General features: G+C 44.1%; 1 protein-coding gene across 1 annotated transcript; it reads left to right on the top strand.

The window, feature by feature from the left end:
- Nucleotides 1-10,477: 10,477 nt before the first annotated feature.
- On the top strand, nt 10,478-18,429 carry LOC126499972 (grpE protein homolog 2, mitochondrial-like). The gene is made up of 3 exons (XM_050139540.1): nt 10,478-10,495; nt 12,043-12,379; nt 17,058-18,429. Exons 1-3 carry the CDS (start codon nt 10,478-10,480, stop codon nt 17,678-17,680), a joined length of 978 nt encoding a protein of 325 aa, XP_049995497.1. The 3' UTR covers nt 17,681-18,429.
- Nucleotides 18,430-21,745: the final 3,316 nt, after the last annotated feature.

Here is a 21,745-nt window from a genome sequence, read left to right as displayed (position 1 = left end):
AAGACCAGATTGGTTGAAGGGGGTACAGAGTAGCGAGTAGCATAATTTCTGAAACCATCAGTCAGACTTTGGGCGCAAACCATTAACAAATGACCATCAGTAGCTGTCAAGGTATCTGCAAGGGCAGGCTGTTTTCAGGGACATCTGGACCTCATTGAATTCTTATGGTCCTGTTTCTTAGCTCCTTAATGTTGACTATTTCTAGGGTAGCCATTTAAATTCCGCTATTGCAGCACATTCCTGGAACTGAGGTCAGCCCCCCCCCCCAGTCACTATATGGCTTAAGATGAAGCCCCTTCTTTAAAATGGAGTCTGCAAAGTCAGGTCCCCACAGCATGGACAGAAGCCTCCCTATCTACCATACCTGGATGTTAAGGGGAATTCCCTGGGCAACCAGTTCCACCTCTAGCATAACCCCTTGCTGGAGGGAGAAGCACCTTCCTTAGTCTAGGGGTATAATTTCCCCCTGGGGAAGGCTTGATTGTCTTTCACTTGGACTGTTCTGTCACGGATGTCTTCTGTGAAGTGTGCCTTAGAGCCTTCCAGAAACTCCTTAGCACATAATCTGGCTCTCTATCAGTTCTTTCCTTAGCAATGCCAGCTCAACAGAAATCCTGCCATATTTGTCTTCTGTAGAAGGAAATTCTCAATACTCAGTAAAATCTGCTTCGTCATTTTTTAACACACACCCAAAAGAAAAATAATTTTTAAGTGCCGTTAATGTGCTGTTTGGGTTTTATCAACTTGACACAAACTTATACGTGTTATAGTTATATATATAGTTATATTCCTAACTGAAATAATGCCTTCATAAGATTAGCCTGCAGGCAAGTCTTTGGGGTATTGTCTTTACCAATGATTGATATAGGAGGACCCAGTCCACCCTGTGCAGTCAGGATAAGCAAGTCATAGAGAACGAGCAACCAAGCAGCCATTCCCCCTCAGCTTCTCTCTGCTTTAAGTTCTGCCTCCAGGTTTCTGCCCTGACTTCCCTCGGTGATAATGTATGATCTGAGAGGAGAAGGTGAAATAAATCTTTTTCTCTCTAAGTTTTTTCGGCCATGGTGTTGCCATGGCAATAGAAACTCTAAGATGGAAATTGGTACCAGGATGGGGATGTTGCTGCAAGAGACTTGACCATGCTGTCTTTTGAGGAAAGTGGAAGGCTTTGAAACTGCCCTCTGTATGCTGTGAACATGTTTTATTACCATTGGTTAATAAAGAAGCTGCCTAAGACCAGGCAGAATAGAACTAGGAAGAAAACTAAACTGAATGCAGGGAGAAAGAAGGCAGAGTCAAGGAAATGCCATGTAGCTGCCAAAGGAGAAGGGCACACTGTAACCTTACCAGTAGGCCACAGCCACATGGTAATACACAGATTGATAGAAATGGGTTAATTCAAGATATAAGTGCTAGCTAGGAATACGCTAGAGTCATTGGCCAACCAGTGTTGGAATTAATATAGTTTCTGTGTGATTATTCGGGTCTGGGTGACAGGGATACGAACGAGCAGTTGCCTTCTGCATTGGGCTAGAAAAGTGGCTAAACTGCTCGAAGCAGAAGCCATGGACCATCCTACTAGAATCTTAGAAGATAGTACCAAGGACAGTGTGCATTGTGGAGGCCCAGCTCGAGAGGTTTCAGGGGAACAATATTACTAACAGGCTAGAGACTGTTCCTGTAGTATTTGACAAAAAAAGCTTATTAAAATGGTTTATTAAAATGGACTGATTTCTTTTAGTGGAGATGATTTTAAGTGTCGAAGACCAGCTTTGACAAAACTTGAATGTTCCAGGTAGGAGCATGAGGATTAGAATTATTAAACAAAAGGAACAGAGATATAAGAGAAATAAGAGACAGAAACACAGAACAGCATCGGGAGGGAAATTCAGTGAGCACTGAATCTGCCTTATTTTCCACATGCTTATATATTTCACTCCAGAAGGGGAGGGAGGCAGCAACAGACTTCATTAATATGAAATAAGAAACAGACTTGAATTCTTGACCTTTGGTCCAGGTGGAGTCCCACCTCAACACCCAAAATACTAATTAACCACACCCTAGGTCAGGATTTCTCATTTGTCCACCCTAGCTTCTAACTCCAGACAGGAAAAGGACTCAGGAATTTTCTGCTCCTAGAAACAATAGACAGAAGCTACTGCAGATGTGATTCAAGGGCCCAGACTTTGTCTCAAACTGGCAGCTCAGCCTGGCAATGTTGCCCTTGTGGTGAGCGTCAAGAATGAAGGGGCTGTGGAATCTAATGCAGTTTCAGAGAGCAACCAAGGACAGGCAACATGCAGCAGGAGAGTGGCTTCACAGGGGCCTTAGGTGGGCAAGAGGCCCTGCGAGGCTGTAGAAGTGAAGCCTGAGTTGCATTGGACACGCCATGGGCATGAGATAGCTGCCAAAGAGAGCTACGTATAACTAGTAGAATCAGACCAAGGGAAAAGAAGTCGCAGGCAGCAAAGTTGGAAGTTGTGGGGGGCCAGCCATGAATAGTAAGAATGGGCAGGTCACCCAAAGGAAGTTCTCTACTTCCGACCATTGTCACCTTCCAGAGTAGGACTCAGCCATCCATAAATTTAATAAGAAGCCTGAGTCTCAGTAGTTTACCCTGAGGCAATACCAGATTGCAGGAGGAACCTCAAACTGAGATTACCTTACCCAAGAGCAGACCATTCAAAGGAAATGCCTAACATTCCAACTGCTGTAGATAGGATCACCTGCCAGCACACACTCACCAAGACACCTCTAGACAAATGTCAGCCAATCAGGGGTCCTGAACCTCAGAAACCCCTCACCCCCACCTTTACTACTATAAAAACTCCATTCTAATTGAGCTCAGGACTCTCCGTTTATTCCAATATATTGGACATGCACGGAGAGACTGAATTTGCAAACTTGATTAAAATAAAGGATCCTTGTTGGCTTTTACGGGGACTTCGCGGATTTGGGCATAACAGAAGTGTCACAAGTGTCCTGCATCTTAGCCCATGGCTATCAGTGGCAGAGAGAGCTGTGACTCGGCCTTTTCCCTGCTGGGGTTGGTCTTGCTTTCAGTTAGGTCTCAAACCTAGGACAAACTAAGGAATGGCTAACTGAGATACCTGTGAACACATCAAAGTGAACTCTGGACACTAGGTTCTCCCAGCATCCCTCAGTCCCTACCTGGCACAGGGTAGGGCTGGCATAACCACCTTCTGCCTTGAACTCTCCAGCCTAGGGGCTGGGCTGCCCTTCTCCCAACTGCCCTTCCTTATATAATTCAGCCATTTTGGTTATGCCGGCTGTTGTTCTTTTTTAAAGATATAAGGATGGGGGGAGCAGAACAGTCCTATGAGGGGTGGGGTGACCCCAGGCCTCAGCGAGTCACCTGAGGCTTTGGTGGGTCACCCTGGTGGGTGGGAAACTGAGGTAGGTAAGAGACAGACAGATACGCCACACAGAGAGAATTTGTGTATAGAATTATTTAGTGGGTTATGGAGGGGAACGGGAAGGGGAGAAGCGGTAAGAAGAGAGACATAAAAAGAGGGGGGAGAGAGAGAGCGAGAGAGCAGAAGTTACCTATTCAGAAGAGAGAAGGAAAGAGAGAGTGCAGGCTGGAGGAGGCAGGAGATATCCACTTGCCTTGGTGGAAGTGAGGGACATTAGGAGTGGGCGGGGCTTGTCTCTTAAAGGGACAGGGTCCTGGGTGACAGACAAGGCCAGCTGACTATAATACTGGCCCCTTTTACCTTTTCGCCTCTTGGATTCTTGGCCACCGCTCTAAGTCTTCTGGCTCTCCCTTCCCCCATCCCCTCACATGGCCTGCTTGGTTTGTCGGCCATGTCCACTCAGGATTCTTTCACGTGTCTCTGCCCCTGCCTCTGCCTCTAGCTGTATTCTCCCTCATAGCTATACCAAAAACCCTGGTCCCATAGGAGCAGTCATGTCCTCCTCTTATTGCTTTCATGGTCCAGTGTTTCCTCACTACGCCTTATTCTTTTGGAACGATAACACAATTCTGTACTATTCTATGTTGAAAGTATGCAATCTGCTTTTTGATTTTGCAAGAGCTTGTGTAGGAGGTCTTCTGTTTGTCTGTTACTTTCATTGGTTAATGAATAAAGAAACTGCCTTGGCCTAGTTGATAGTGCGGAACATAGGTAGGCAGGGAAAATTAAACAGAATGCTGGGAGGAAGAAAACAAAGCCAGAGAGACACCATGGAGCCACCAGAATCAGACATGCTGAATCTTTCCTAGTAAGCCACTGCTATGTGGCAATACATAGATTAATAGAAATGGGCTAAATCAAGGTGTAAGAATTAGCCAATAAGATGTTAGAGCTAATAGGCCAAGCAGTGATTTAATGAACACAGTTTCTGTGTGGTTATTTTGGGGCTAATCTAGCTGGGCGGCCGGGACAAACAAGTGGCCCTCTCCCCTACAACAAGCTTGCAGTGAAGAGATTGCCTTGGCTTTCTGACCTTCTGAACTGTATTGAGACTGGAGGATTATGGAGACTTTTGAAGCTGGGATAAATGTGGTTTGCATTTATATTATATAACCATGAGAGCCAGGGAGTAGAATGTGGCCATTTGAGTGAGAATGTGTCCTACCACCCCAGGTTTGGACCTTTGAATACGTGGTCCCTAATTGGTGGCACTGGTTGGGAGGTTTAGGTGTGGCTTGCATCGATCACTGGGCATGGGATTTGAGGTTTTAAAGCCCTGCACTGTTCCCCAGGTGTTTTCTCTGCTTCCTGTTTGAAGCTCTCAGTGTGAGCCCACAGCTGTTTCCGAGGCTATGGCTTGGCTATTGTCACGCTTCCCAACCATGATGGTGGCAGATTCTGCCTCTCCGGAACCATACACCTAGATAAGCATTAGCCCTTTCATTCTGTTAATATAGCTTTGGTCACAGTGCTTTATCACAGCAAGAAGAAAGTAACACAGTTACTCTCTTAGGGAGATGTGTCTAACTTTGGGAAGCATGGAAGGGCCGGGTGACAGATGTGACCAAGTGGTAACTTGACTCAGAAATAGCCCTGCCCAGGAGACCATATATTCCTGACAACTCTCTCTGTAGAAATGAAAGAACCAGGGGTTCCCGTGTTGGTCAAATGTGTGGTCCTCAGAAAGGAAGCATTGAAGAGAGAATTCCTGCTGTTGATGAGAGGGAGGGTCTGAAAGAGATTCTTTAGGAAAACCAGTGTGAGCCAGCCAGCCAGCTGAGCCAAGATGACTGGAAACAGATGGAACCAGACATGCTATGAGATGCTGGAATGTGTGAAGAAGAAATGAAGCCAATAGCTACCGCCTGGGGAGTAATTCAGACTCTTGGCAGCAAGAGCAGAACAGGGAGAGGACCAGCACCTCAACTTCTCTCTGTTTGTTTGTCTGTTTTTTGTTGTTTGTTTGTTTGTTTGTTTGTTTGAGACAGGGTTTTTCTGTCCTGAAACTCACTATGGACCAGGCTGACCTCAAGCCCACAAAGATCCACCTGCCTCTCTCTCCCCGAGTGCTGGGATTAAAGGCATGAGCGACCACACAGCAGCCAGAAATCTCTTTTTAAATGAGAATTATAAATGCACCCCAAATGTTATTCATCGTAAGGGGGAAACGAGAGACTGTGCTTTATTTGCAAAGACCCTGCAAGTTCCAGTGCGGCCTCCTGATAATCTGGGCTCTAAAGTGATGAAAGCCTCAGGGAAAAGGACAGGAAGTAGCCATGCATTCGCCCATGTGTGCTGCTACAGAAAAATCATACAAAGAATCTTTTATAAAGATTATCTGCTCTTGAAGTTGGGAGATAGCTCTGTAGTGAAGTGCTTGCATTGTGTACACAAGGACCTGAGTTCAATTCCTATAACCCATGTTAAAAAGCTGACCATGCCAAGTGTACCACAAGGACATGTGCTCAACTATGTTCATAACAGCATTGTTTGTCATAGCCAGAACCTGGAAGCAACCTAAATGCCCCTCGACCCAAGAATGAATTAGGAAAATGTGGTACATTGATACATTTACACAATGGAGTACTACACAGCAGAAAAAACATAATGACATCTTGAAATTTGAAGACAAATGGATGGATCTAGAAAACATCATATTGAGTGAGGTAACCCAGACCCAGAAAGACAAATATCATATGTACTCACTCATAAGTGTCTTTTAGACATAAAGCAAAGAAAAACCAGCCTATAATTCACAATCCCAGAGAATCTAGACAATGATGAGGATCCTAAGAGAAATGCATGGATTTAATCTACATGGGAAGTAGAAAAAGACAAGATCTCCTGAGTAAATTGGGAGCATGGGGACCATGAGAGAGGGTAGAAGGGGGGGAAGGAAGGGGAGCAGAGAAAAATATATATCTCAATAAAAACAATAGAAAATTTAAAAAAAAGAAAAACCCACACTTGCCTTATAAAGAAGAGATGCAATTATTCACATGGGGGGAATTGGTAGGGAGGAGGAGGAGAAAGAGACTTTTAGTCAAGTCATAAAGTCAATAATAAATGTGTTAGTTATATACAAAAAAAGCTGAGCACACACATGCCCAAAAGAGAACACCAAGTTGAGAGGGTAGGATATCAATCCACACACCTTCAAATACCTGATTTGTGACAAAGAAGCAAAAAATATCAAATGGAAAAAAGAAAGCATATTTAACAAATGGTGCTGGCATAACTGGATATCAACATGTAGAAGAATGAAAAGAGATACATACCTATTACCATGCACAAAACTCAAGTCCAAATGGATCAAAGACCTCAACATAAAGCCAGACACACTGAACCCTATAGAAGAGAAAGTGGAAAGTACACTTGAACGCATTGGCACAGGAGACCACTTCCTAACTAGAACCCCAGTAGCACAGACATTGAGAGAAACAATTAATAAACAGACTTCCTGTAACTTAAAAGCTTCTGTAAAGCAAAGGGCAAGGTCAACAAGACAAATGACAGCCTACAGAATGGGAAAAGATCTTCACCAACCCCACATCAGACAGAGGTATGATCTCCAAAATATACAAAGAACTCAAGAAATCGGTCATCAAAAGAACAAATAATCCAATAAAAAAAATGGAGTACAGACCTAAACGTAGAACTCTCAACAGAGGAATCTAAAATGGCTGAAAGACACTTAAGGAAATGTTCGACATCCTTAGTCATCAGAGAAATGCAAATCAAAACAACTCTGAGATTCTATCTTACACCTGTAAAAGTGGCCAAGATCAAAAACACTGGTGACAACTTATACTGGAGAGGTTGTGGGGAAAAGGGAACACTTTGCTGATACCAGCTTGCATTGCTGATGGGAATGCAAGCTGGTACAGCCCTTTTGGATGTCAGTGTGGCAATTTCTCAGAAAATTAGGAAACAACCTTCCTCAAGACCCAGTAATACCACTTTTGAGTATATATCCAAAGGATGCTCAATCGTGCCACAAGGACATGTGCTCAACTATGTTCATAGCAACATTGTTTGTCATAGCCGGAACCTGGAAACAACCTAAATGCTCCCCAACTGGAGAATGGATAAAAAAAAATGTAGTATATTTACACAATGGAGTACAACACAGCAGAAAAAATATAACATCTTGAATTTTGCAGGAAAATGGATGGAGCTAGAAAACATCATCTTGAACTCACTTGTACTCACTCATAGGTGGTTTTTAAACATAAAGCAAAGAAAAACCAGCTTACATATCACAATCCCTGAGAACATAGACAACAATGAGGACCCCAAGGGAGACATACATAGATCTAATCTACATGAGAAGTAGAAAAAGACAAGATCTCCTGAGTAAATTGGAAGAATGGGAACCTTGGGAGAGAGTTGAAGATGAGAGGAGAGGCAGGGAGGGGAACATAGAAATATGTAGAGCTCAATAAAAATAAAATTTTAAAAAAGAACTTCCTTTGGGTGATCTGTTCATATTTAGCTTATCATGGCTGGCTTCTACAGAAAACAAAAATTCCAACATAGCTATTCTCATTCAAAGCACTGGACACCTGGGTTCCATACTGAGTTCCAAGCCAAAATGAACTACTTGGTAAGATTCTGTTTCAAAAAACCAGGGGCCCAGTGAGGTTGCTCAGTGAGTAATGGCTCTTGATCCGGACACCTGAGATCTAGTCCCAGGACCCCCATAGAGCAAGGAGAAAACCGACCCCAAAAACTTGTCCTCTAACCTATCCATACTCACAGAAGTATGCATAATCTCATGACTTGTGTGTGTGCTCATGGATACACACACACACACACACACACACACACACACACACTAAAGGGAAAATCACCATGGGCTGGCAGAGTGGGGATGCACCTAGACCCATGGAGTGGCAGGCAGACTGACCTACATAGCCCAAGGCCTGGCTGATAGCCATGGTCAGTCAAAAAGGCATTAGCTTGAGGGAAGGATTAAGAGGGGGTTGCTGAGTGAGGAAAGAGGATAAAAGATGGAGAAGATATTGATCCGAATAAATTAAACACATGTATGAAACTGTCAAACAAATACGATCAATAAAAACTAAAAGAAGTTTTAGAAGCCCATGGTGATTAAATAACTCTATTAAATAAGTAGGCCATGGAAGAATTGAAAAAGCTTTCTTTGCAGCTTCATGAAGCATCTGATTTGGTGAGTCCTCAAGCTGTCTGTCCACCCCCAGACAGACAGTCTATGGCTCTGGGATTCCTTGTGCTATTGCAGGCACTCCCTTTGTATCCTTACTCTAGCTGTAAATGGTGGTGGGATTTCTCTGCCTGTGGATTAGGTTTATCATCTTAGATCCAAGGAGTCATTTGGCAGGTTATCTTTCACACTGGGTTCATTTAGCACACTATATTACTAGGCGTCTGTGTGCCTGTTGCCACTGCTGGAGATTTGGTTATACAAATATGATTAATTTTCTAGTCACCTATGCTGGTGGACAGTTGTGTTGCTTCCTCTTTCGATTTGATCAAAAATAAAACTGCAGTGGACATCTGTGCACACACTGTTTTCTCATTGTGCACTGGTGATGGAGGAAGGTCATTGGTTAATTTTAATAAAGAAACTGCTTGGCCTCATAGGTTAAAACATAGGTGGGAGGAGTCAACAGAACAGAATGCTGGGAGGAAGAGGAAATGAGCTCAGACTCGACAGCTCTGCTCTCTGAAGACGCAGACGCGATGGAGCAAGCCGCCAGGTCAGACATGCTGAATCTTTCCCAGTAAGCGCACCTAGTGGTGCTATGCAGATTATTAGAAATGGGTTAGGCAAAATATGAGAATTAGCCCATAAGAGGCTAGAGCTAGTGGGCCAAGCAGTGTTTAAAAGAATACAGTTTGTGTGTTGTTATTTCGGGGCATAAGCTAGCCAGGCGGCCAGGGTCCTGGGGACGCAGCCCTGCCGCTCCTCCAATTACAACACATTGGGGATGAATACACTGCTGTGCCTGTGTGGATGTCACAGGACAACTGTGTGGACTCACACCTCTTCATGGAATCTGGAGATTGAACTCAGGATCTTAGACTTGTATGACAGGCACTTGACTGAGTGAGACATCTTGACAGTGTGTGTGTGTGTGTGTGTGTGTGTGTGTGTGTGTGTGTGTGTAATTTTAGGATAGTGTCTGCTATCCTAAAATTTGAGATAGTTGAGAACCTCAAACTTGGTATATGTTGCTGAGAATAGAAGGCCTTGAACTTCTGATCCTTCTCTACTTCCTTAGTGCTGAGATTACAGGTATGCACACCCATGTCAAATTTATAGAACACTGGGTTTCCCGCTTGCTAGGCACGCACTGCGTCATCCTCACTACAAACCTCAGGCTGTGAACACATTTTCAGTTTTCATCTGTTCCCAGGAGTTGGACCTTGAGCCACAGGGTGGGTGCAGATTTTGCATTATTGGAAATTGCCAAAGCATAGTCCACAATAGTAGTTTGGGGCACACTTCTGCCGACAAAACGAAAGACTGCTCTTACTTTCTGCCAGCGCCCCACTTAAGGCTGCCCGTTTCTTACCTCATTTCTCTAGGGTGGACATATTTTCAGGAGCCATTCATGAATCTCCTTCTGCAAAGCACCTGCTATGTATTTTGTCATAGGCTCATTATTTAGATCCACTGTGTGACTGAGCTGAAATTCATGTATTGAAAGCCCTGTTGATATGTCTGATTGCACTAATTTTTAATAATTTCTACTATATAAAAATAACCAAGATTTTTCCTTCTCTGTTCAATGAACCAGTATCCTGATCTTGTGGGCCACCTTTGGGAATTTCTGTTGGAATGAATGAGATCCTACCCAACTCTTAGAAGCCATTCTGATTCCTGCATCACGGGCACCCTTATGACATCATCACGGGCTCCCTTCCCTCACTCTTCCTGCCAGCCTCCTGGCAGGAGGAGTACAGACCTGAGATGATGGCTCCATCGTAACCCCAGCCATGGGGGAACTTAAGGGATTGCAGGCCTGGGAGATTTGAACCATCTGTCTCCAATCATGGGCTCTCGATGCAGTGTAAGTTTTAGGCTATTGAAGGTGGATTTCTAGCTAATCGGGAAATAAGTGCTGTGTCTGGGGATGCTGGGGAACTGAGGAAACTGGGCATGTGTTTAAATGGTTATGTAATTGTTCAACTAATAACCCACTCACAGATTTCTCCTTTAATTCTGGTTATAGAAGGGGGATGGTTGGTGTGATATCGAAGTTGAAAAAGTCTACACAATCACTGAGTTATCACAGCCAGCAACAGAAAAGAAACCAAAAAAGGAAAGAAAGGCAATTCTTCCATCCTCTTCAAAGGTAGTGGTGCCAGGCCTCAAGGTTAGAGGTAGCCTTGATCTGCCTTATTTTTGACCTATGCCACCCAGACTTACGGTGGTTTTCTCCACAGGATGGTCATGGAATTTATGCTCCACACAGATCTGTGTGAGCAAGAGGTTGGGATGCTGACTCGGAGCAATCATCAGAAACCACTTTCCCTACCCAAGATGGGTCGGACGAGACTGAGAATAATGCCCTGTGAACTTGGGGGTGGGGTGTGAGATCTGTGTTTGGGGAACAGATCTAAACAGAAGAACTCGTATACCCAGGATTGAGTAAGAGTGTGGATATGGTTGTGTTAGCTGAAGTTTAAGGTTTCGGAAGTCAAAGTGAGAAACAGATGAGGTCAGGACCCCAAGTTGTGTGAGAAGATATGTTTAATATTAGGACCTAACCAGGGGAGGGGACATTGGTGACTGCAGTAGAGAGGGGAAGGCAGAGAGGAAAGAATGTCAGCTTCCTGAAAATTCCTGCTAGGAAACCCCAGTCTCAGATTGTGGCCCTGCCCAGAAAGAGTCTATAAATTACAAGGCTCTTGCTCTAGATTGGCCAGCCAGGTTCATAGATGCCTAAGTGAGGGGCTGAAAGGATGGGTCAGTGGTTAAGAGCACCAGCTGCTCTTCCACAGGACCTGGGTTCAGTTTCCAGTACCCACATGGCAGTTCACACTTGCCTGCTCCTCCATTTCCTGGGGACCTGATGTCCTTTTCTGACCTCTGAGAACACCAGGTGCACACATGGTATGAACATACATGCAGGCCCAACACTCATACATATAAAATTAAAAAGAAAAACTTACCAGAATAAATGGGGACATAGGGACTTAGGGTTAAGATGACATAAAGTGTCTTTGCCTGATATGGCAGAAAGGGGACCAGGCTCTGGTAGTAGGGCCCTCCTTGCCTTCGTGGCTCACTCTGTTGCCCAGTCCGGTGCTCAAGAACTTTAGAGGCATCCATGGTTAGTGACACAGAACCAGGGCATCATCTGAGAATATGATCTTCTTACTATAGCTTTATTCTTTTCTCATGTAAATCTATATAATGTACTTTGATCACATACTCTCTTTTGCTCTCTCTTCCCCTCCTGTGTGTGTGTGTGTGTGTGTGTGTGTGTGTGTGTGTGTGAGACTGCATGAGAAGGGACTGAGGAGGGGCTTATTTATATAGTTCAAGATGTAATTGATCAGTATCTATACCCTTGAAAACTGAAACCATTCTTCACCTTACACCCCACAACAGCCACATCGACAGCCTCCATCTAAGACAGTACTGAAAGCCAGCAGAAAGATCCAGGCCTGGTGGCGAGGCACCCTGGTGCGACGCACACTGTTGAAGGCTGCCCTCAGTGCTTGGATCATTCAGTGCTGGTGGAGAAAGATACTGGCCAGAAAGTTGGAGAAGAGACGCATGGAGGCTCTGCACCAGATGGTACAAAAAACAAGTGCCTGTGTCACTATTCAGTCGTGGGTCCGCATGCAGCACGCCCGTCAGGTCTACCTCCATTTGCTCAGTGCCATCCGAATCATCCAGGTGTCGTGGCGCTGGTATAACTGCCATACCCGTGGCTTTTTCCAGGGTAGCTACGAACTTACAGGGAACCAACTAAGTCTTCAGCTTGACATCTTTCTGGGATCCCAGATTTGTCGTATATCAGACTGCATACCCTTGCCAATAAAGAACTGATCAGGTCTTCTAACAGACGGCACTGGGTCTTTGTTACACAACCCACTTGTCATCCCTGTCCAGCAGCAAATCCACACAATGACACCACACAAGCTTGCTCTGACAGCAGCAGCATGTGTCTAAGCTCCCAGGACGGAGGATGTCAGAGCCCTGGACCACAACAGTGCCTGTGTCTGCTTAGCAGTGGACTGGAGAGTTGGGATAAAGTCACCATGAACGCTGCTAGACGCCCGCTCCCCTTAACTGGTCAATATGCCACTGTCTTGTCATTCTTTGAGGTCTCCCTGCCTACTTAGAACAAACCTGACAGCCCTGCCCACGTCCACAACCATGCATGGTGTAGCCACATCCTTCAAACTCTCCCAGGGTCCTCTTGGACACTCGGCCAGTCGTTAAGTGTCTCACGCTGAGCGTGCCAGCCTTGTTCCCATTCAGAACGTGGAGCTTGTCTCCTGGCCCCCTAGGGCATTCTCTCCTGAGAGCTCTCCCCATTCAGCTTGGTCTCTGCACAAACACTCCCTAGAGGGGCCTCCTCTGCCTTCCCAGGTTATATAGCGATCCCTGCCCACCTTCCTTTGGCTTCGATTGGTAATTCTAACTCCCTGGTTGAAAGTCCTCAACCTCAACAAGAGGTATCCGCAGTCCCATTAATCAGCCAGCTGCAAGGGGGCAGGGCTCTGCACCCAGATTTTTTTTTTTTTTTTTCGAGACAGGGTTTCTCTGTGGCTTTGGAGCCTGTCCTGGAACTAGCTCTGTAGACCAGGCTGGTCTCGAACTCACAGAGATCCGCCTGCCTCTGCCTCCCGAGTGCTGGGATTAAAGGCGTGCGCCACCACCGCCCGGCTCTGCACCCAGATTTTGCAGAGTATCACTCCTTCTTTTTGCTACAGGGACTGACCATCACAGTGTGTGTGTGTGCACGCACACACGTGTGACTGTGTATGTGTGCATGTGTGTATATGTATGAATGTGTGTATACATGTGTGTCCGTGTGTGTATATATGTGTGTGCATTCATACACGTGCTTGTGCTTTTTGTGTGCTTAAACTGAAAACCACTCACTTAGAGTAGCTAATAAGGCGGTGTCATTTGGTGTGTTCAAATTGTTAAGCAGCCATAGATTTCCAAAGTCTTTCTATCGTACTACACAATCCCCTAGCCTTTTAGTGTCCGTTCCCCACTAGTCTCTCCTCCGGTACCTTGTGCCCTTCAAAATGTATCCTGTCCCTATGGAATTTATTGTTTTCACAGTCATAGCCATACATCATTTGTGTGTGGCCACAGTAAACAGTGTTGATTGACAACTGTGCAGCATCACTATATACTCCATAACATTCTAGTGTGAGAACCTATCACACTGTTTCGCAAGTTGTTTGACCGCTTGCGGCTAAAGTCACTATGAATGGTTAGCAGTTTACAATCCTATCAGCCCTGTAGCAGAGTTGGGTGGATTAGAGCGGTACCACTGGGGCAGCTGGTAGGCGCTGTCCAGAGGATTGTTAATGCACAGATCTTAGAGGAGAGCCTACTACTCGCTACCAACCAGCATGAGTGTTGACCACATTCTACAACTTATCCTTAGAGCCATAGATAAATATAGCTCTCGGTCCTCATCAACGATGCTTCTTTTTGCACCAGAGACCAATACAGAAAGCCACAAACGTCATTCTTTCAGATTGTTGCCCTCCTATTGGCCTGGAATGCTTCACTGTGGGTTTTAATTTGCATTTGCTTCGTGACTAAGGATTTTGGGCGTCCTTCTATGAACACCGAACATTTGTAGAATAGCTATTTGGACAGATGTCCATTTGAACAGCTGGAAAGTATTCTAATTAAGCGCCACTTTTTTATTGATGTTTATCGAGCTCTACATTTTTCTCTGCTCTCCTCCCTGCCACTCCCCTCCCCGTTCAACCCTCCCCCAAGGTCCCCATGCTCCCAGTTTACTCGGGAGATCTTGTCTTTTTCTACTTTCTTCCTCCCATGTAGATTAGATCTATGTAAGTCTCTCTTAGTGTCCTCATTGTTGTCTAAGTTCTCTGGGATTGTGGTTTGTAGGCTGGCTTTCTTTACTTTATGTTTAAAACCCATCTATAGGTGAGTACATGTTATAATTGTCTTTCTGTGTCTGGGTTACATTTCTAGCTCCATCCATTTTCCTGCAAAATTCAAGCTGTTGTTATTTTTTTCTGCTGTGTAGTACTCCATTGTGTAAATGTATCACATTTTCCTTATCCATTCTTCAGTCGAGGGGCATTTAGGTTGTTTCCAGGTTCTGGCTGTGACAAACAATGTTGCTATGAACATAGTTGAGCACATGTCCTGTGGCACGATTGAGCATCCTTTGGATATATACCCAAAGTGGTATTACTAGGTCTTGAGGAAGGTTGTTTCCTAATTTTCTGAGAAATCGTCACACTGACATCCAAAGGGGTTGCACCAGCTTGCATTCCCACCAGCAATGCAGAAGTGTTCCCTTTACCCCACCACCTCTCCAGCATAAGTTTTCATCAGTGTTTTTGATCTTGGCCATTCTTACAGGTCTAAGATGAAATCTCAGAGTTGTTTTGATTTGCATTTCTCTGGTGATGAAGGTTGTTGAACATTTCCTTAAGTGTCTTTCAGCCATTTTAGATTCCTCTGTTGAGAGTTCTACGTTTAGGTCTGTACTCCATTTTTTTTATTGGATTATATGATTTTTTTGTGTCCAATTTCTTGAGTTCTTTGTATATTTTGAAGATCAGACCTCTGTCTGATGTGGGGTTAGTGAAGATTTTTTCCCATCCTATAGGCTGTCATTTGTCTTGTTGATGGTGTCCTTTGCTTTACAGAAACTCTTCAGTTTCAGGTGGTCCCATTTATTAATTGTTTCTCTCAATGTCTATGCTGCTGGGGTTATAATTAGGAAGTGGTTCCCTGTGCCAATGCATTCAAGTGTACTTCACACTTTCTCTTCTATGAGGTTCAGTGTGGCTGGCTTTATGTTGAGGTCTTTGATCCATTTGGAGTTGAGTTTTGTGCATGGTAATAGATATGGGTCTATTTTCATTTTTCTTTACATGTTGATATCCAGTTATGCCAGCACCATTTGTTAAATATGCTTTCTTTTTTCCATTTGATATTTTTTGCTTCCTTGTCAAAAAATCAGGTATTCAAAAATACGTGCATTGATATCTGGGTCTTCTATTCGGTTCCACTGGTCCTCCTGTCTGTTCTTATGCCAATACCAGGCTGTTTTCAGTACTGTGGCTCTGTAGTAGAGTTTGAGGTCAGGGATTGTGATGCCTCTGGAAGTTCTTTTATTGCCCAGGATTGTTTTGGCTATCCTGGGTTTTTTGCTTTTCCATATGAAATTGAGTAGCACTCTTTCGAGGTCTTTGAAGAATTTTGCTGGGATTTTGATGGGCATTGCATTGAATCTGTTTAAGCGCCACTTTTTATAGCCTCAATAGCACTTCTTTAGCGAATGAATACATGATTCAAGATTCTTCCCGAGACTTGGATTTGTGACTTCACTATGGGTCAAACCCTGCTCCCTAGGAGTAACTTCCCTTCTACTTCAGCCTCCCTGAAAACTCGCTTAATCAACCCAGTAAACATGGCTGTCTCTGAATCACCGTTCCTCTCCTCTCCTCCCCTCCCCTTCCTTCAGTCTTCTCCTTTTCCCTTCTTCACCTTATTCTTCTTTTCTAAAATAAATTCAACCAAGGCGCACTCCTTTTATGAAGTCAGTATTACCCTGACAATAAAACCGATAAGCACAGTAATAGGGGAAAAAACAAACTCTCGTTTGAACATAGGTGAGAATTTTCTCAATAAATTGCTTTCAAACCAAATTCAAAAGTACATAAAAAAGATAATTTACTTGCAAACTAAATGCAAAAGCACAACAAAAAGATCAAGTACACTTCATTCTAAAATAATAATAATTATAATAATAATAGAACTGACAGAAGGGCTGAATGGCAAACAAGATGGTGCAGACTCGTCACTAAGAGGAAAGTCTGTTGTTACTACAATGGTGTTGTTGGAAACTAACCAAGTAAACAACACAATAAATGTACAGAAAGTGAAATCCTGTCTCTATGTTTCATCTCGTAGTTTCAGAACATCAGGGATGCAGGGAATGTTTCTAGAGTGGGGAAATGTGGTTGCATCTCACAGACAAAGATAAGAGTTGAAGATAAGATAGGGAGGAACTGGAACAAAGTCTTTAAATTCTGAAGAGAAATTATTTTAATCTAAAATTTGATAATCTGCCAGGTATGCTGGTTCACACCTTTAACCCAACATTCAAAAAACAGAGACCCGCAGATCTCTGTGAGTTCCAAGCCAGCCAGGGCTAGATAGTGAGATTTAGCTTTGTATTTTAAATTTGTTTTTAATTTTAAAAGAAAAAAAAATTGATACTCTATTTTCTTCTCAAGACAAGGTCTCCCTACATAGCTCCAGCTGTCCTGGAACTCAGTATAAACACCAGGCTGACCTTGAACTCGTAGATATCTGCCTGCCTCTGTCTCTCGAGTGCTGGATTAAAGGCATGTACCACTACACTGTTTAAAATTTGATAATCTTGGTCGACGTTCTGGTCTGGAACGTGGCGGCGCGGTCGCTGTGGGCGGTGCAGCGGCTGCAGCGCCTCCTGGCCTCGGGGCTTGTGTCAGAGAGCAGGGGATGGCTACACCCATTCAGCACTGCCACCCAAAGAACTGCTGGGGAAGACTGCAGTTCTGAGGACCCTCCTGACGTACTCGGTCCCTCCCTTGCTGAGCAAGCTTTAAGGCTAAAAGCTGTTAAACTGGAAAAAGAAGTCCAGGATTTAACACTGAGATACCAGAGAGCTGTCGCTGATTGTGAAAACATAAGGAGACGAACCCAGAGATGTGTAGAAGACGCCAAGATATTTGGAATCCAGAGCTTCTGTAAGGACTTGGTGGAGGTGGCAGACATTTTGGAGAAGACTGCCGAGTGCTTTTCAGAAGACACCAAACCTGAGGACCACAAGCTTACTCTGGAAAAGGTCTTTCAAGGACTGTCCCTTTTAGAAGCAAAGCTGAAGAGCGCGTTTGCCAAGCATGGCCTAGAGAAAATGACACCGATTGGTGACAAATATGACCCTCATGAGCATGAACTCATCTGTCACATGCCAGCAGCTGTAGGGGTACAGCCTGGCACTGTGTCATTAGTACGGTAAGATGGCTACAAGCTTCATGGCCGCACCATTAGACTTGCCCAAGTAGAAGTGGCAGTGGAGTCTCAGAGAAGGCTGTGAACAAGCCACCAGGAACTAAAACTCTCGCAGGTTCTGGCACCTGTGTCTCCTTTATTTATTAAGCTGGTTTGTATTATACATGAGGTCCTTCGTGTGCTCCACTTTGGATTTAGTCATATTGGCTTTACCTCTGCAGTATCTTATTGGTTTATGTGGCCTGTTTGGTCTCATCAAAAGTCCTGCCACTGGGCATTTGAACAATGTGACGAGTGTCCTATGGCCTTTTTCAAAATGTTTACAAAAATCATTTAAGTTGGTACTCTGATGACTGAATCCAAAATCCCTTAATTGTGTTTTCAACTAATTTCTGGAATTAGTGCAGCATTGTGTGTCTTATTTTTTATGGGAAAGGGAGATGGTAGGGATTGGTGTGACATTTAGGTACTTAGATTGACATAGCTTTACCCTTGTATAAATTTAGATCATTTGGGTTGACATATAGAGAGATTTTTTTATGTTTTTTTATTTCATTTTTTATTTAGTCATCTTTTTTACTTGTAATCCCTGCTAGGGGTCACACATTATTCCGTAGCCGCCCCTTTCTTGTTCCTTTTGGAAGGGCTAAAGGGTCTGTCGGGCCAGTCTTCCTTTTTTTTTGTTTATGAGGTGTGCTCTTTTACTAAACTGATCTCAAGTCCATGAACAGGTAAGCTCTTGACAACACAACCCACTCCCAGGGAGACCAAAAGCCTCCATAAATCTCAAGTTGGAGAGTCCAGCATGGGGGACCAAGCATAGTAGCTGACTGTTCAAAATTAAAAACAAAGTATTAGGGTGGATAATTTTTTGCAATACACAAAAGTAATGCTGCTGTCTCATCTCACTTGCATGCACTCGGATGACCTGGGCATCCTCCTTTCTAGATTAGGGTGGGGTGCTTCTTTGGGGAGGACAAGGGACTTCCTGTAGCAATAACAAAATGCAAAATCTTCAACCACATTGCAAAACTTTGGGGATGCGTATCCCAAATCAGCTGCTGTCACCTTTACCATTCCAGTTTTTAAATCCTGAATCAAAAGCACCAATATATATATATATATATTTATAATTGAGAAAAAGAAAAAAAATTTGATAATCTTAGAAATCAGCAGTCAGAACCGTAGATACTGCGGCGACTTTCAGACACACACACTTTCCTAGGAGCTGTCCAGGATGTGCTCTATGAAAACCAGGGCTACAGCTGAGAAGGGAGGACTGGTGTGCAGGACAAGGCTCCTGTCACTCAGCGAAGATAAACCAGAGGCTCACAGAAAGCCTGCAAGTGGAGATAAGAAAACATGTTTAAAACTACGTGCTTGAGGCTGGAGAGATGGCTCAGCGGCAGAAAAATGTCTGTTGCTCTTTCAGGTAACCCCATTTCAGTTCCCAACACTGGCATCCGGTGGCTCACAAGCACCTGTAACTCCAGCTCCAGAGCCCCTAATGCAAGGCTGCCTGCTACCCCAGGAATCCAGTACACAGGGGAGTCCACAGGAGAAGAGCAGAAAACAATGAGGAAGACCCTGACAGATAGGAGAGCAGCTGATGCTAAGGAGCGGCAAAGGAAGGGAGGGAGAGGAGAGAAACAAATCCTTCAATTTACCCTCACTTGTGAAAAGTCTGAGGGTAAATTAGGACAAGCAAGGAAAAGCAAGGCAACCAATTAGCTCCAAGAAAACAAAAGGAAAGTTCTGGAAAGGCTGTGTACTCGTGATGTACCGTTTCTGAGTCAAGAGCAGTGTATACAGTTACAATGATGTAATACTGATCTATTACAAAAAAGAGGGCACTGTAAGCATACTGAGAGCAGGGTAGATAAGTAGGAACAGACTAAATCTTCATCCACACAAAGAACACAACAGAGAACATCTAAAATTGGAAAATACAATTTTCAACATATCATGTTAGTGGGGTATGTGGGGGGGGCATAGTTGAAAGCAACTGAGTGATGCCAGGAGAAAATTAGGAGCCCTAGTTGTTTTCATTGTTTACTTAGAACCATTGGGTAAATGTGAACAACTGTGTTCATGATGCTAATACAAATGCTAAAATTAAATGTCAACAAACCTCAACACAAAATCAATGCTGTCTGTGGACTCACAGACACCATGGAAAAGTGGAAAGGCAGATGACAGCCTGAGAAAGGGTGTTAGCAAAACTTCTCTCACAAGAAGTACTTCATGAGACCAGCATGAGCACAAGACTAAGCTACTTTCACAAGATTTTGTTGTTGCAACAAACACCGGTGACACCCAGTTGAAAAAAAAAGAAAGATTTATTTGGGCTCACAGTTTGGGTAGTTTCAGTTCATGGTTGCAGGACCCATGATTTGTAGGCCTGCAGCAAGGTACAACTTCACGGTGGGTATGGAAAAGCAGAAATGTCTACCTTGAAGCAATCAGGAAACACAATTAGACACAGAGGAATAGGCCAGTACTGTGGGACAATGGCCTTGTACCCCTCAAATATTTGTCACTTGTATTGGTTTAATAATATGCTGATTGGCCAGTAACCAGGCAGGAAGTATAGATGGGGCAACCAGAATAGTAGAATTCTGGGAAGAAGAAGAAGAAGAAAGGCTCAGTCTGAAGTCCTCACCCAGATGCAGAGGAGGCAATATGAGAATACCTCACTGATAATAGGTACCAAGCCACATGACTAACAAAGACAAGAATTATGGGTTAATTTAAGATGTAAGAGTTAGGTAATAAGAAGCCTGGGCTAATAGGCCAACCAGTTTATAATTAATGTAGGTCTCTGTGTGTTTCTTTGGGACTGAACAACTGTGGGACTGGGCAGGACAGAAACCTCTGACAACAGGTCAGGATAAAATAGAACCTCCAGAACATGTATTCAGTGACCTATTCATCTGAGGTGGGTCCCATCAACTCACCTTCTAGCACCCATCACTGTGGTGCTGCCTCCTGAGAAACCATCCGTCAAAACATGAGCCTACAAGGGACATTTCATAATCAAACCATAACACAGACCAAAGGTAGAATAGGCCAAGTGGCACAAAGAGATGTCACTGGCCAGAATGGAACAACAAAAACAAAACAAAAAACCTAAAATAGGTACCAAGAACTGGGGTACTTGCAAATATTTCACTCATGGGAGTCCTCACAGAGCTTGGCAAGGAGGAACAATGGCACTCTCTCCATGTCACCCAAAAGAAGGCAGACATCACAAAGCTAGGCAACTTGCCCAGGGGCACTGGGCTTGAAGCAGGCACCCACCCTTCAGAATCACACTGCCTGAGTCCTCACTAGAGTCTCCAGGGGAAAAAGCCAGATGACCCCACTTTCCATCTTCACAGCTTTGCAAAATTCAGATGGGACAGGCAGATTAGAGCGGTACCTCTGGGGCAGACAGTAAGCACTGTCAAGAGGATTGGTAAACATTGTTAAAATCACTTCTAATGCGTGGATCTTAGAGGAGAGCCTACTGCATGTAACTAACCAGCATGATTGCTGACCATATTCTAAAACTTATCCTTAGAGCCACAAATACATGTAGCTCTCGGTTCTCATCAAAAAGCCTTCTTCTTTTTGCAGCAGAGACCCTCACAGAAAGTCATAAATGGTCAAAATTGAGATTGACTAATCATGGGATGCCCAACGGATATATCTCCAACCCAGCTGCTGCGCCAAAAGCTCAGGAACCGTCATGGAAGAAGAGACAGAAAGATCGTAAGAGCCAGAGGACCAGAACATCTGCTCTGAACTCGTGTTTCCTAGAAGTGAAGGGGAAGCTACACCCATGACACCTCAACAGCACAGCTGCCTAAGCAAGACTTGAACAACGACAGCACCAATAGACACGCTAACTTAGAAGGGAGAAAGCGCCTTGGGGCCACACCCCTATACAAACAACCACAGGCGACTAATGGCTGCTGAGAGAGGGAGATCTAGTCTTTCTGGGGGTGAGTAGTATAGAAGTCCTTCTGTATTTGTGTTGCTTTTATTGGTTAATCAATAAAGAAACAGTCTTGGGCCTACACAGGTCAGA

Source organism: Alexandromys fortis, unplaced genomic scaffold (assembly GCF_014885135.2).
Source record: "Alexandromys fortis isolate MF-2015 unplaced genomic scaffold, M_Fortis_MF-2015_v1.1 scaffold_36, whole genome shotgun sequence".
Classification (NCBI taxonomy): domain Eukaryota; kingdom Metazoa; phylum Chordata; class Mammalia; order Rodentia; family Cricetidae; genus Alexandromys; species Alexandromys fortis.
This window is presented reverse-complemented; position numbering and strand designations above follow the sequence as displayed.